The sequence below is a fragment of the Chiloscyllium plagiosum genome, unplaced genomic scaffold, assembly GCF_037043375.1.
Source record: "Chiloscyllium plagiosum isolate Xiang-an unplaced genomic scaffold, Cpla_swu_hap1 HiC_scaffold_4, whole genome shotgun sequence".
Taxonomy (NCBI): domain Eukaryota; kingdom Metazoa; phylum Chordata; class Chondrichthyes; order Orectolobiformes; family Hemiscylliidae; genus Chiloscyllium; species Chiloscyllium plagiosum.
The window spans coordinates 100,373,483-100,386,716 of record NW_028270142.1 but is presented as its reverse complement, the minus strand read 5'-3'; the positions used below and the strand labels follow the sequence as shown (position 1 = coordinate 100,386,716).

At 39.6% G+C, this 13,234-nt stretch overlaps 1 protein-coding gene across 4 annotated transcripts in view; it reads left to right on the top strand.

Annotated features, from left to right (window-relative positions):
* Window positions 1-13,234, top strand: part of nbn (nibrin) — a 56,006-nt gene that overhangs the window by 29,982 nt on the left and 12,790 nt on the right. For all 4 annotated transcript variants that reach the window (XM_043688117.2, XM_087986514.1, XM_087986513.1 and 1 more), the window contains 3 exons: window positions 2,757-2,918; window positions 4,366-4,479; window positions 4,688-4,737. In XM_043688117.2, coding sequence (XP_043544052.2) covers window positions 2,757-2,918; window positions 4,366-4,479; window positions 4,688-4,737 — 326 coding nt within the window. The remainder of the gene's footprint in view (window positions 1-2,756; window positions 2,919-4,365; window positions 4,480-4,687; window positions 4,738-13,234) is intronic.

The following is a 13,234-nucleotide window of genomic DNA, read 5'->3' as shown; positions in this document are numbered from 1 at the left end:
AGGCCAGATTTGCTTAGCATTTTGTATCAACCTGATATAAAATTCATACTTTATAGTTTATGTCAGCATGTGGGAAATTTTATGGGATCCAAATAGCTTTTGAGACTTTTTAAGTTGACTATTTAATATACCATAGATTTAATGGACACCCATCATTAAACTGTAGAAAAGAATCTCTGTGGTGTCTAAGGATGTCTGTAAATCTTGCATTTCGCTTAGTTGTGTTTTTACTACTTTTTCCATTTTTGGTGCTTATCTCTAATTGTCTCTTGCACAGGAATATCAGTGCTCCTCCAATCAGATGATTGATCTGTGCAAATTGCAATCAGTACCATTGTCCCATGTAGGTTTTGTGGTGCAGGGGTAGTGTTCGTACCTCTGGGCCAGATGGTCTGAGTTCAAGTCCTACTTGCCTTGGAACTGTATCATAAAGTGTCCCAGTTGATATTTACAAAATAATTCGATTAGTCTGATCAAATCTGATTAATTCCATTAAAAATAGCAGAGCCATTGGTGTTAATCAGTACTGTATACTTTACTTGTTTATTATGCACAACTCTGCACAACTTTCATTCTGCTTTGTTTATCTTCAATATCTCTCAATTGCCCAGCTAGATTTTGTGCTATGATTTAACTCAGTTCTTGCATTTACAGTTTAGATTGCTGGGACTATACAAGAGTTGGTAAAGTATAATTACTAGGAAAAATTGATCTTTTGGAAAAGTTTTTCTTGGTTGGCTATCACAAGATTTAAGAGGAGTTTTTAAAAATTACATACGAGTTTTAGAAAATGAACAAGAAAAAAAGATTTCTTCCAGAAATTAGGAAAATATGTTTATGCGAAGGGCTATTGTACCATCAAACAAAAAACAAATGCAGCATAGTGTAGTTGTCTTCTAAGTATAAATATGTAAGGTTCTACAAATCAGTGATCTCTTTTCCACTGCCTTTTTCTTTGTTTCTCTTGATAAAACCTTTTATCATCCCTTCAACTTGAACTAGCAAGCCATATTGATACTCTGTTATTCAAAGGGACTGCTCAAACTGACATGTAGGGTGTTGATACACAAAGGTGGTAGGACAAGCCTAACACGTACTCATTTTAGTAAGAGATTCTTGGCTCTATAGTGCACAAAAGAGGGAAGTTCTGCTAAAACTTTATAAAGGGTTAGACCCTGCTGGAATATTTTGGCCAAAGTAGGGCTGTAGTCTTCTTGAAGAATATCAAGATCTTGGAAAGGGTGTGGAGGAGACTTACAAGAATTGCACCAGGAATGAAGGGCTTCAATTACATGGAGATACTAGAGAAGTTGGGGTTTTTCTGCTAAAGTTTAAAGAGTAATTTATAAAAACTGTTCAAAATCATGAAGCATTTTGATCAGGTAAGTTAGAAGAAGCATTTCCAATAACCAAAGGGTTGGTAACCAAAGACATGAGGAAAATGTATTTTCAAGCAGGCACTTATGATCTGGAGTATACTGTCCAAAAGGATTGGAAACAAATTGAATAATAACTTTTAAAAGGAAAACAGATTAATACTTGGAAGCCAATGAAAGAGAACATAGTTTGGGACTAATGAATGAAACTTTCAAAAAACAACAACAGGCAAAATGGGTTGTGTGATCATCTTCAGTGTTTTAAGCAAGTAAGAAACTGGTTAAAGGCTCATATAGTTGAAAGTGCATTAATAGCAAAGCACTGTTAATATCAGAATCTATTTCAATAAACCAGAAATCACAGGATAAGAGCTGCACTTTTCTTTAGCAAGGTTCAATAGTCTGAAGTCATCCTCAAGGCAATCACTTAATAATCCGTGTACAGACTTCAAACTGCAGGCCCTAAATAACCTGGAAGCTTCGCAACCAAGCTTCTGCCAGTAAATTCTAAGTAACCATATTAAAGTTAGACTATAATTTTATTTTCAAAAAAGAAATGTTTTATTTTTCATTGAAGAGGACCTATATGTGCAGTGACCTATAGTTCTTCATTTAGAAAAAAGAATTCTTCTTAATATAAATGGCTCATTATCTTATAAATTAGCAGTTTAAATAAAACATAAATATGAGTCAGCGGTCACTTCTCAAGTTTACATCACCATTTGTTAAGCTTATATTGAACTTCAACTTCCCTGCTCGATTTCTATCCTTTGATTTAGGAACAGAATTAAGCCTTTTGGCCTACTGAATTTACTCTGCCACTCAATCACGACTGATATGTTTCTCAATCCTTTTTCCCAAAAATTAACCAATTTCAGTCTTGATTATACTCACAAACTGAACATTCACAGTCGAGAATTCCAAAGATTCGTAACCCTCTGAGTGGAAAGATCTTTCCTCATTCCAGTCTTAGGGTGAGAAAATTAGGACAATGAGCCGTGGTCATAGAGAAACCAAGAGAACCAACATCTCAACATCTGTCACTCATTCTATGGAAGAGTAAGAAAGAGTTGTTGAAATTATACAAGGCTTTGCCAAGGCCACATCTGGACTTCTATATACAGATACAGCTTTCATCTCCTTATCCAACTTGCATTAGAGGGGTGCAACAAAGGTGAACTAGATTGATTGATTCCTGGGCTAAGGGCCTCCTCTTCACATAAGGGATTGAGTAGAATAGGTCTGAATTCACTGGAGTTATGATGATGATCACACTGAAACTGAAGACTTGACAAGGTGAACAATTCAGGCATCAAGTATGTATTTGTGAATAAAGAAATTTTGTGATAATTATGTTAATATGTTTGATTTGTTTTGTAGAATTTGAATTTACTTCATGAATCTGGAAATAATGAGGCTCTTCCAAACAGACTTCTTGTAACTGTGTTCAAGTCACTTGTTGTTAGCCAACCTGGAAGAGGGAGAATACTTGCCTCAAATGAAGAGAATAGCCAGTTGAAGAACTTTAAAAAATTTAAAAAGGTTAGCCACATATTATGCTTTATTTCAATTATTGTTAATTTTGGATTTCTTTGGAAATTGAAACACCATAAACTATCACTGTACTTGAGAGTCTAGTATAAAGTTGGAATTACTAAGTGTTGAGTCATTGGACATAAGTGAGCTGCAGCCATGCAGGAAGAAAGGATGAATTATTTGCCATCTCACTAGAAGCCAAAGCTGCAGGTGAGTGCTGTTTCAGAGGACTTGAATGATGACTTCAGTAGAGTAGCAAATACTGATGGATATGCACGCTGAGATGCCGGCCAAAATGACTGGCTTGCTAGAAAATCTGCTGTCATGGTCAAGGACTATAGAGAAGTCTAGCTCCATTTTGGAAGAGTATATTGTATGGAGTTTCCCTTGTTACTCTACAAACCCACAGACACTGTCACTACAGCCCCCATACATATTGTAGCATCTCCTAATCACCTAATCATGTGCCCTCATTGTGAGGATGTAGGAATCCTCTACTCAGAAAGCAGCTGAATCCTCTACCCATGCACTCTGACAGCAGCTCGAAAAACACTGCAGCATACTCCATGTACTTTGCAACAAAAATAAGAGGTTTTCAAAATAAATCTATTGGCAAGTTGGGTAACTGTCTCTTTAAATAAAACTGGAGCAAACTTCATCTTGCAGTTTGACATAAATTTACATAGAATGAAGCATGAATTTGTACAGTGGACCTGCCTGTTTGGAACTAGGGAGTCCAGATTTGTATCAGCTTGCAGGACTGTGCCAAACCAATTGCACTTGGTGAGCACTCTTTTCAAGAAGATGCACCAGCTGAGCCATGCCAGAAATGGCTGGTCGCACAATATGTCCCAGGAAGAAAACGTTCTGCATGTAAGGTTATGTTTTTGAGCTGAAAAGTGCACCAATAAGTCAGAACTAGTAAATTGTGATGCAATGCCTCTCTCCAGCTGGATTCAAGAATTATTTGTTTATTTAAGGAAACACTTTATACTTGAAGGCAGCATGTTGCTTGAGGTCTACTTAAATGGGAACTGTACAGAAGAATGAGCTTTTATTCTGTTTGTTCGTAGGATGTGCGGGTCACTGGCTAGGCTGGTACTTCTTGCTCATACTTAATAGTCTTTTAGAAATTGGTGGTGAACTGTCTTTTTGAGCCACTGCAGTCCATTTGGTGTAGGAATATCCACACAGCTGTTAGGAAGGGAGTTCCAGGATTCTGATCTAGCAACAATGAAGGAACTGCATTACATTTCTAAGTGATGATGATTTGTGACTTGGAGAGAAAGTGATGCTATTGCTATGTAACTGTTTGGGATTATGCTTTCAGTAGGTACCTTATAATTGACTGTATAAAACCTTTCATTAAATGCAGGTTTGAATAGTATTTGTTGAATAGTTCAAAGCATGGTCTCAACTGACAGTTTGCTAAAACTCTTTTCTGCTGTGATAGGTTTTATTTCCTGGAGCAGAAAAGCTTCCTAAAATTATTGGGGGCACGGATCTGAAGGCTTACCAAACCAAAAAGAACTCTGAAATCGAAGAATGGTTAAGACAAGAAGCGGAGGTATGCCTTTGATTTTTGATCAGCTTTGCTCCTGTGCTCACTGGCCTGTAATTCATTCCGTTAATTCCCATGAATGAATGAAATTGACCATGAAAACAGAAAGCCCTGGCCAAATAGATTTTGTTAAACTGTTAGACAGCATATTTTTCTATCTGAATATGTTTTTAATTGCATTCAGACTCTAGTGTAATACATAATTTCTTTACAGGAGCAAAGCCATCAACTTAAAGAAGAGAATCTTGCTGATGACTTATTCAGGTAAGGAACAACTAATTTTTAAAGGACAGTGTGCAATGTGAAAAGAATGAAAATGACACTTGATAGAGTTTTTTTTAATACATTCACGGGATGTGGGCGATCCTGACTAGGCCAGCATTTATTGCCCATTCCTCATTGCACAGAGAGAAGTTCAGAGTCATCCACCTTGCAGTAGGTCTGGAGTCACATGCAGGGCAGACCAAGTAAGTTTCCTTCCCTAAAGGACATTAGTGAACCGATCAATCCCGACAATCGGCAATAGATTCAAGGTTATCATTAAACGTTAAATTCCAGATTTTGATTGAATTCAAATTCCACCATCTACAGTGGTCAGATTCCGACCCATGTCCCCAGGACATAACCTTGGTCGCTGGATTAGTAGTCCAGCGATAATACCTCTAGGCTATCACCTCTGACACACAGTTAACTCAACGTTACTACATTGCACAGTTCTTCCTTGAGCTGTTCCCTGCTTTGATGGTCTTTAAATACAAGGTTGAAAAATGAATTATTTTTATAAAGAACTGCCATTGTCACCAAGCCAAAGTTTCAAGCGAATTTGTGTCTTACAATCGATCTGAAAATGCTGCTTATATTTTGACAGTGCTGACAAATTCCATACAACAACTGAGACAGTGTACAATATGTAGAAAGCAGGAAACTATAGACCAGCTACTTTAACATGTATCAATTGGTAGTAGTAATGTGACATTCGGAAAGTCAAAATAAAATCTATCAGAGACAGAATGGTTTATGTATGGTAAATCGCTAGAGTTCTTCAAAAGCGTAGCAAGCAATGTAGATAATGGAGGTCCAGTGGATGTATAATGCATTTAATTTAATAAGGTTATTATACAAGATAAGGTCACAAAAAGTTAACTGTATTTTATTAGCTTGAATAGAGAATTGGTTCACCAATAGAAACCAAAGAATTGAAATAATCGTGTCGTCTTCTCGTTGACAAGGTGTAACTAGAGGGGTATCTCAAGGTTCGATTCTCAGTCCTTACGTATTTACAATCTTTATTTGGATGTACAGGGATAGAAGATGCTATAGCCAGATTTGCAGATGACACTAAAATAGATGGGAAAGTTAAGTTGCAATGAAGAAATAAGAAATTTACAAATGGATGTAGGTAGTTTAGGTGAATGGGCCAAAATTGGGCTAATGGAGTTTAACGTGGATGAGTATTGCACAATTGCATTTTGGTTGGCAGAATTAAAAACAAGTTATTATCTAAATAGAAAGAAACTTCAAAATGTTCGGTGCAGAGGAATCTGAGTGTCCTCATGCATGTATTACAGAAAGCAAGTATATAGATACAGCAGGTAATAAGAAGCACAAATTAAAATTTGGCATTTATTGCAAAAAGAATGAGATATAAAAGCAGGAAAGTATTCTTGAAATTGTGCAAGACATTGATGAGACTGTATATTGAGTACTGCATGCAGTTTGGTCACCTTACTTGAGGAACAATGTTATCATATCTTCTTTCCAGAGATGAAAGGCTTGGCTTGTCTTATGAGAAAAGATTGAGCAGTTTGGTCTATGTTTACTAGAGTTTTAAAGGATGAGTTTAGATCTTTCATTAAGAATGGGCAAAGCAGTAAAAGAGGGGGAAGTGTGGCCTTGTTAGTCAAGGACAGTATAACGGTGGCTGAAAGAACTTTTGACGAGAACTCGTCTACTGAGGTAGTATGGGCTGAGGTTAGAAAAGGAGAAGAGAGGTCACACTGCTGGGAGTTTTTTATAGGCCTCCTCAAAGTTTCAGGGATGTGGAGGATAGGATCGGCAAAATGATTCTGGGTAGGAGTGAAAGGAACAGGGTGGTCATTATGGGGGACTCTAAGTTCCCCAACATTAACTGGAAATGCTATAACTCTAGTACGTCAGATGGATCAGTTTTTGTCCAACTTGTTCAGGGGGGTTTCCTGACACAGTATGTCGAAGGGCTGACAAGAGGCGAGACCACACTGGATCTAGTGCTTGGTAATGAACCAGGCCAGGTGCTTGATTTAGTGGTAGGTGAGCACTTTGGAGAGAGTGACCATAATTCAGTTATGCTTAGTTTAGCGATGGAAAAGGATAGATACGTGACACAGGGCAAGAGATATCGACGGGGCAAGGGCAATTATAATGTGATTAGGCAAGATTCAGATGCATAGAATGGGGTAGCAAAATGCAGGGGATGGGGACACTCGAAATGTGGAGCTGGTTTAAGGTACAGATATTACGTGTCCTTGATAGGTATGTTCCTGTCAGGTATGGAGGAAGTGATAAGGTAAGGGAACTGTGATTTATTACAGAAATTGCAACTCTTGTTAAGCGGACGAAGGCATATGGCGTACTGGCTTTTATTGGTAGAGGAATTGAGTTCCGGAGTCCTGAGGTCATGATGCAGTTGTATAAGACTCTGGTGCGGCCGCATCTGGAATATTGTGTGCAGTTTTGGTCGCCATACTATAGGAAGGATGTGGAGGCACTGGAACGGGTGCAGAGGAGGTTTACCAGGATGTTGCCTGGTATGGAAGGAAGATCGTATGAGGAAAGACTGAGACACTTGGGGCTGTTTTCATTAGAGAAAAGAAGGTTTAGGGGTGACTTGATTGAGGTGTACAAGATGATTAGGGGGTTAGATAGGGTTGACAGTGTGAACCTTTTCCCGCGTATGGAGTCGGGTATTACAAGGGGGCATAGCTTTAAATTAAGGGGGGGTAGATATAGGACTGAAGTTAGGGGTAGGTTCTTCACTCAGCGAGTCGTAAGTTCATGGAATGCCCTGCCAGTAGCAGTGGTGGACTCTCCCTCTTTATGGGCATTTAAGCGGGCATTGGATAGGTATATGGAGGATAGTGGGTTAGTATAGGTTAGGTGGGCTTGGATCGGCGCAACATCGAGGGCCAAAGGGCCTGTACTGCGCTGTATTCTTCTATGTCTATGACTCACTTTGGGAAGAATAACAGGAAGGCAGAATACTGGGTCAATGGAAAGATTCTTGATAGTGTGGATGTGTAGAGGGATCTTGGAGTCCATGTACATAGATCCCTGAAAGTTGCCACCAGGTTGATAGTGCTGTTAAGAAGACATATGGTGTGTTAGGTTTTATTGGTAGAGGGATTGAGTTCTGGGGCCGTAATGCCATGCTGCAACTATACAAAACGCTAGTACGGCCACACTTGGAATATTATGCACAGTTCTGGTCACCCCATTACAGGAAGGATGTGAAAGCATTGGAAAAGGAGCAGAGGAGATTTACCAGGATGTTGCATGGTCTGGAGGGAAGGTCTTGTGAAGAAAGGCTAGGAGACTTGGGTCTGTTCTCAATGGAAAGAAGAAGGCTATGAAGGGATTTGATAGAGACATATAAGATGATTAGAGGATTAGATAGGGTAGACAGTGAAAGTCTTTTTCCTAGGATGATGACATCAGTTTACGAGGGGGCATTGCTACAAATTGAGGGGTGATAGATTTAAGACAGATGTCAGAGGCAGGTTCTTTACTCAGAGAGTGGTAAGGGCGTGGAATGCCCTGCCTGCCAATGTACTTAACTCAGCTTCATTAGGGAGATTAAAACAATCGTTGGATAAGCACATGGATGATGATGGGATAGTATAGGGGGATGGGTTTAGATTAGTTCACAGGTCACTGCAACATCAAGGGCCGAAGGGCCTGTTCTGTGCTGTATTGTTCTATGCTCTATGAGAAGAGATCTAATTGATTGGAGAAGGTGCTAAAGAGGATTGACAAATTAAATGTAAAGTGGATGATTCACTTTATGGGGTAGTCTAGATAAGAAGTCAGTTTTAGGCTACAGAGTGGCAGATTTAAAACAGATGAAGAATTACTTATCTCAAAGGATCGCTTATCTGTAAAATTAACTATCATAGAGTGGGGTAGATGATGGGACACTAACTACATTTGAGGAGACGGACAGATTTTTAATTAACAATGGGTTAAAGGTTATGGGGAGCTGGCAGGAAAATGGAGTTGAAGCCAAGTTGAGATCAGTCATGATCGTATTAAATGTCGGAACAGGCTCGAGGGTCTGAATTGCAGACTGCCTGGTTGATTTGATTTGATTATTGTCACATGTACTGAGATACAGTGAAAAGTATTGTTTTATGTACTATCCAGGAAAATCATACCATACATTAGTACATCAGGTAGTAGAACTGAATGCAGAATATAGTGTTACAGCTACAGAGAAGGTGCAGAGAAAAATCAACTTTAACATATGAGAGGTCCATTTAAAAGTCTGAAAACCAAGGAATAAGCTGTTCTTGAATCTGTTGGTACATGTTTTCAAACTTTTGTATCATCTACCTGACAGAAGACAGTAGAAGAGAGTACAACCGGGATGAGAGGGGTCTTTGATTATATTGGCTGCTTTCCCAAGGCAGTGGGAAATATAGACATAAGTCATTTGAAGGAAGGTTGGTGTGCATGGTGGACTCGGCTGCGTTCACAACCCTCCATAATTTCTTGTAGTCTGGGCGGAGCAGTTGCTGTACCAAATAGGATCTTTTCTATCGTGCATCTATAAAAATTGGTAAGACTCATTCTGGACATGCCAAATGTCCTTAGCGTTCTAAGGAAGTAGAGGAATTGGTATGTTTTCTTGACCACAGTGCCACCATCAATGGACCAGGCCAGATTGTTGCTGATCTTTACTCCTGGGAACGTGAACTATCTCCACCTCAGCACCATTGATACAGACAGGGACATATCCTCTATTCATCTTCCTGAAGTTTATGAGCAGCTCCTTCATTTAGCTGACATTGATGGAGAGATTGTTGTCTTTAAACCATACCACTTAGCTCTCTCTGTCTTTCCTATACTCTGTCTCATAACTGTTTAAGATCCCACCCACTATGATGATTGTCATCAGCAAACTTGGAAATGGAGTAAGAGCAGAATTTGGCCACACAGTTGTGAGTGTATAAGATGAATAGTAAGGGGCTGGGTAGGCACCCTTGCGGGGCACTGGTCTTGAGGATTGTCATGAAGGAAGTGTTGTTGCCTATCCTTACTGATTGTGGTGTGTGGATCAGGAAGTCAAGGGTCCTGATGCTGAGGCAGGAGCAGAGTTTATCTGGTCTTGGTGTTTGGAGATGTGTTTGGTTGGAATTACGTATTGAAGGTAGAGCTATCGTCAATAAGTAGGAGACTGATGTACTTATCCCTAATATCCAAATGTTCCAAGGATGAGTGTAGGGCCAGGGAGATGGCATCAGCCTTGGACCTGTTGTGGAAGTTAGGTGAATTGTAGAGGATCAAAGCAATCTTGGAGGCTGGAGTTGATGTGTGCCATTACTAATCTCTCGATGCACCGCATAATCTGATTTTTGAGAAGTTTTGTAGCTCAGGTTGAGGTTCAGGTTGTAAGTTTGCTCAGTGAGCTGGCAGGTTTGTTTTCAGATGTTTCATCACTATGCTAGGTAACATCAGTGGGCCTCCACTGAAGCATTGGTGTTCTGTCCAGCTTTCTATTTCTGTTTCTTGGTCTCTTCAGGTGGGTAATATCATTTCTTTTTCTCAGAGGTTGGTAACTGGGTTCCAAATTGATGCGTGTATTGATGGAGTTCTGGTTTGAATATCAGTCCTCTAGGAATTCCCGTGCATGTCTCTGTTTAGCCTGTCCTGGGATGAATGCGTTGTCCCAGTCGAAGTGATGTCCTCCTTCATCTGTATACAAAGATACTAGTGATAGTAGGTCTTGTCTTTTGGTGGCCAGTTGGTATTCATGTATCCTATTGGCTAGCTTTCTGCTCGTTTGTCCGATGTAGTGTGTGTTACAGTCCTTGCGTGGTATTTTCTAAATGACATTTGTTTTGTCATTTTGAGAAGAATGGGTACCCCATAAGCACTCTCCACTGATTCTTAAAAAAAAAACCCAAACAAGTAGACACAACACGCCCAGAAACTCTAGCCACATCACCATATATCAAAGGCATCTCGAAGATGACTACCAGACTACTCCGACCCTTTGGCATTATGGTAGCCCACAAAACTACCAATGCACTGAAACAACTACTGATCAACTTAAAGGATCCTATACCAACAACCAGCAAAGTGAATGTCATTTACAAAATGCTATGCAAGGACTGTAACAAACACTACATTGGACAGACAAGCAGAAAACTAGCCACCAGGATAAACAAACACCAACTGGCCACCAAAAGACATGACCCACTATCACTAGCATCCTTACATGCAGACGAAGAAGGATACCAAACATGTCCATCCTAGGACAGGCTAAACAGAGACACACATGGGAATTTCTAGAGGCCTGCCATTCAATAAACATATCGATTTGGACCCCATTTACCAACCTCTGAGAAAAAAAATGCATAAGAGACCACCCACCTTAAGAGAACAAGACACACAAAGAAAAAGCAGGACAGAATGCCGGCGCTTCACCTGAGGCTTGCTGATGATGTTAACATGATGATGAAACATCTGAAAACAAACCTGCCAGCTCAGCAAGTAGACTTACAACCCGCACCTCATAATATCGATGTCAGAGCCACTAGGCAGTAGTCATTAAAGCACTGGAATGATAGTGGTCTTCTTGAAGCAGATGGGAACTTCGGATCAGAGTAAGAAGAGGTTAACAATATCAGCGAATACTTCTAACAGCTGGTTCGTGCAGGATATGGGTGCTTGGCTGGATACTCCATCCAGGTCGTTTGCTTTCCACGGGTTCACTCTCAAGAAGGCCAATCTGATGTGTGCAGCAGTGACTGTGGGTACAGGAGTTGGGTAGGTGACATAATTTCACTAACCTTCTATTGACTATGAGCATAGAATGTATTGAGCTCACTGGGGAGGAATGCATTGTTGTCAGTGATTTGTTGACGTCACTTTGTTGCGCATTATATCATGTAAGCATTGCCACAATCAGTGGATGTTCGTATGGTTAGTCTGGGACACTAGCTTAATCTGGGATCACCTCTTGTCAGCCCTGATGGCTTTGCAAAGGTTATACCTAGATTTCCTGTATACGTCAGGGTCACCCGACCTGAACACCTCAGACCTGACTTCAGTAGGGCTTCATCTATGATTTCATTTGGGTACACTCGGATTAACTTCTTAGGCACGCAGTCCGTTATGCACTTGTTGATGAATTCTGTGATGGTAGTGGCATTCTCATTTAGGCTGGCTGCTGAGTTCTTGAATATGGACCACTCCACCAATTCTAAACAGTCATGTAGCAGCTCATCTACTATTTAATGGCAGCACTGTACGACTTTCTGTACTGGATGCACACACTTTAGTTCCTTTGTCGTCTTTAGTTTCAGCCAGGAGAAGGAGCCTGATAGCCTGACTTCCCAAAATGCAGGCCAGGGGTAGAGTGATAGACGTTTTTGATTGTGTAGCAATGGTCAAGGGTGCTTTAGCCTCTGGTAGGACAGGATACGTGTTGGAAGTGTTTTGATAGTTCTAATGTTCATTTGAAAATAATGGCATTCTTTTAAAACTGGTAATTCACTCTATTTTCCACTATTAATGGTTTAAGAAAATTCCATTGTGCAGATTTGCATCAGTACTCGAAACTCATCAATTATTCTCTGGGTGATATCATATCTTTGTACCAAGTTTTCATCCATTTCATCTATTAGCTTTTGAGATGTTGTTTACAAATTAACAGTTATGAAATAATTACCCTATCCACTTTCAGTGGCAGAGATGACATAATTTCAAAACCCGTACAATGTGGTTACTATGCAGGTCAAGAGAAGATTAAAATTATTATGAGAACAGAAAAATGAGTTTCGAGAATAACTTCCATATTGGGATAATTAACCTGGTTTTGGTGCCCTGTGATTTCCAATGCAGTATATCTTGTTTTTTTGATTAGTTCTTTGACCTTGTAAAATTAGCTTTTAGACTCTTTGATATGAGTTTTGCAAACTTGTGATTTTCTTTTTCTTTATTTAACAACAATTTTATGAAAATCATTTTAGAATTGACTTCAGAATCTTATAACTTTTTCCACATTGCCCTGCATGATAACCACATTGTTTTTATTACACATTTCACAATTCTAGGGCCATTGAATCAAACTTAAGCAGTCCAGTCATGCCACATCCAGTCATAAATGCTGTTAATTAAGTTAAACAAACCACTGGAAGGGGAGACTGCACAAAGATACCCATCCTTAGTATGGGGGATCCCAACATGCCAATGCAAAAGATAAGGCTGAAGTTTCTTCAACAATTTCTAGTGAAAAATGCCAAATCAATAATCCATTTCTGATGGTGGTAACCTCTTGAGAAGGCACAGTCTTCAGTCAATTCAATTCACTGTACAAGAAGTAGCTGAAAGTGCAGGATAAAATAAAGGCTGTGACTGTTGGCAACATTCTGGCAATAGTACTGAAGTCTTGTGCACCTGAAGTTGCTAGCCAATCTGTTTTAGTACAGTTACAACACAGGTATTTATCTGATAATGTGGAAAATTATCCAGTTATAAAAGCAGGACAAATCCAATTCGG